This window comes from Ambystoma mexicanum, chromosome 7q (assembly GCF_040938575.1).
Source record: "Ambystoma mexicanum isolate Mex_15411 chromosome 7q, UKY_AmexF1_1, whole genome shotgun sequence".
Taxonomy (NCBI): domain Eukaryota; kingdom Metazoa; phylum Chordata; class Amphibia; order Caudata; family Ambystomatidae; genus Ambystoma; species Ambystoma mexicanum.
In genome coordinates, this window is record NC_090941.1 from 1,057,725,485 (window position 1) to 1,057,728,593 (window position 3,109).

General features: G+C 48.1%; 1 protein-coding gene across 1 annotated transcript; it reads left to right on the forward strand.

Moving 5' to 3' along the window:
* Window positions 1-2,293: 2,293 nt before the first annotated feature.
* LOC138528161 (protein LDOC1-like) lies at window positions 2,294-2,641 on the forward strand. Its single transcript, XM_069639613.1, has one exon. It carries the CDS (start codon window positions 2,294-2,296, stop codon window positions 2,639-2,641), a length of 348 nt encoding a protein of 115 aa, XP_069495714.1.
* The last annotated feature ends 468 nt before the right edge of the window (window positions 2,642-3,109 follow it).

Consider the following 3,109-nt stretch of genomic DNA (forward strand, 5'->3'; position numbering starts at 1 on the left):
TGGGTAGGTTGTCCACAAGAACAAAATTTCTCAAAATCTGCTCCGCCGAAAGACTTGGAGTTACCAGTGGTTTAGCCTTTTACCTTTGCGTCAAGGTAGGTGCACTGACACATATGAGGTACCTTTTTCGTCTGGTCACCTGTGGGAACGCGGGAAGGTAGGACATGTGGTGTTGCCGGTGTGTTTCGGTGGGTGGGCAGAGTGAAATGTCTGAAAATTGTGATTTATTTCGCCACATTTCGGACTTTGCCAGGGGTTGTGGGTAATACATTCTGGGGCAATTCACGCAAGTCACACCTCTGTGGATTCCCACGGGTGTCCTCTTTCCGGAAATGCATGGGATTCCCTGCTTTCCTTGGGGCCTGCGACAACCGAGGCCCAAATCTGACGTTGTCCACATGAGTAAAATCCTGCAAAATCTGCTCTGCCATAAAACTTGGGGTTACCAGAGGTTTTGCCTTTTCCTTTTGCCCCAATGTAGGTGCACGCAGACATGTGAAGTACCGTTTTTTTGAGACACCTGTGGGAGTGCGGGAAGGTAAGATATGTGGTGTTGGCGGCATGTTTCGGTGGGTTTGTTCAATGTGGGGCACAATTGAGAATTGGCATAATTCCCCATTTTGCCACAGTGAAAACACTTTCCCCAAAACACCCCTTTTGCATTTTCATCTCCAACATTTTCTGCAGTGGCATTAGGCCTTATAGATTCTTTGCTCTTCCAGTCCTTGCTCCTGGTGGTCGTCACTTCCTTAGGAACTTCCTTAGGCTTCACAGCATTCAACTTGACAGATTTAGCCACTAAATCCTTCTCTCAGCCCTTCATTGCTTTGCTGCAAGTTACTGTGTGTTCCACCTTTTTAGCAATACCAACCGTTTCATCCAAGGTGGGATTGCCACACATCCATATCCTTTCTTGGACCACATTACTGTTATTGTAAATTATTATTTGATCGCAAATCAAATCATTGGCCCTCATTACAACCCAGGCTTTTAGCAGGTGTTAAAAAACCAACCCACAAAGGGACCTAGGAGCTAATTACGGCACCGTAATTTACGGTGCTGTAATTAGCGCCTTCCCCATTCCCATTGAGCCCTATGGGGGCAAAAATGGGAATGGGGAAGGGCCCATGGTGAATGGGGAATTAACTCCCCGCCAACCTTGGAATGGGGCGGTAATTCCGCCATTCACCATGGCGGAGTCGGTAAGTTACCGGCATGGACCATGGTGCTATTAGCACCATTGTCAGGAACGGAGAATGGAAGGTTTGGAAGCGCTGGAAGCATTGACTTGCGAGCGCTCTAGTCCTCATTCAATATGGTGGGCGTACCTTTAAATTCTGACTCCTCCCCCAAACCGGTGCGTTGTATCTGTACACATCGCTCCGGTTCATGTGGAACTTCGTTCTTGGATATTTCCTCCTTGCCGACCATCCTTGCAGCTACCTTTTGCCTTCCTTGTGCCTACCTTCTGTGCTCTACATAATTTCTTCCCTTGTTACCTGTCTCCTGGGTCTTGCTACTTCTGCGAGTGTTTCTTTGCCTCTCCTCGTCTGTTCTACAGCTCCGCCTCGCTTGAGCTTCTGTACTACACCTCTTGGTTTCCGCCGAAGCATTTCAGTTTAGTTGTTCGGCGTTTTCTGCCTTTCGTCTTCTCTGCACTCTCGTTTCTCGTTTGCAGACTTACTGCACTCTGCAGGCGTAATTCTACTTTCTGCTTATGGTTACCTGCACACAATCTCTTACTTAGCACTGTTATTTACGGGCATTTCTATCAGTTCTGTCTTCCTTAAAATGTACTTATTGGTTATTTGGGTTCCTGTGTCTTTCCTCTGTGTGCTTCGCCCTACTGTCATCGCAGAGCTTAACTGCTCTCTCCACCAGAGTTGTTGGTCAACTTCATTAGTCATCAGCTGCAGCCAGACTTCAATTACTTATGAAAGGAATTCTCAACTCCTTATTAGAACCCATCTGGAAACAGGGTTTTTTCTGCCTTCGTGCTTTTTCCCTGATCTAGGTCTGGCCCCCTGGAGGTCCCTGCAGACAGGGTTCTATCTCTGCCACGGTGGCCTCCGGAGGGGCCCGACCCTATTTGCACGAAAAGAAAGCCAAGACATCAAAGGACAAGACTCCTGTAAGGAGGAAGGACCGTAAGAAGACGGAGTCGAATCCAAAGGAATCCGCCACAGAAGATTTAGGTGAGGAGGAAGGGGATAAGGCCTCCAATCTTGACAGTATACAACGCCCAATATCTACCATGGCATCATTAGAACAATATCAAGAATTGGTAGCAGCGATGCAGAACCTTACTATGGAGGTCCAGGCTTTGAGAACAGAGAACATAGCCCTCCGACAACAGGTTGTGTTGCATCGTGATGACAGTGGAGACCTGCCTACAATGCCACTCTCCTTTGGCAAATATGATGGTCACCCGGGAGGGCTGAAGGACTTTCTTGACGCATGTAAGGTGTATTTTGCCTTTCGACCTCATGCTTATGAGACTGCTAGATCTAAGGTCGGGTTTATCATTGCAAACCTAATGGGTAATGCGCTCTCATGGGCTACACCGTTTGTCACCGGAAACGACCCGATTTTGGGTGACTATGATCGTTTTACGGAGGTGTTTAAAGAACGTTTCGACTGACCAGAAGTCTTCTATTCCTCTCTAGAAGCTATCCTAGATGTCAGCCAGGGAAACACTGACATACAAACCTATCTGTCTCGTTTCCAGAGGCTGGCAGCCAAGGCAGATTGGCCTGATTCCGCTCAGCAAACCATCTACAGACGTGGCCTTCATGATGAAATCAAGGATGAGCTGGCCCGAGTGGCGAGACCTGCGTCCTTTCAAGATCTGGTTACATTATCACTTCAGATTGAGTTTCGTCTACAAGAGAGACGATTAGAAAGAAGACGAACCAGAGGCGTTCCACAGCCAACCGGCCTCCCCTCTCCTGTCCCTCCCACCAGAGCTACCCATCCTCCTGAAGAACCTATGCAGATAGGGGCGGCCCGAGGACCTCTAACTCAAGAAGAAAAAAGAAGAAGAAGAGAGGCTGGACTGTGTATGTATTGTGGCTCCTCAAAGCACTTATTGAGAGACTGTCCTGAGGTG

What these genes read in the sequence shown, in the direction of transcription:
- LOC138528161 (XM_069639613.1), top strand. Translation starts at nt 2,294, where the DNA reads ATGCAGAACCTTACTATGGAGGTCCAGGCTTTGAGAACAGAGAACATA.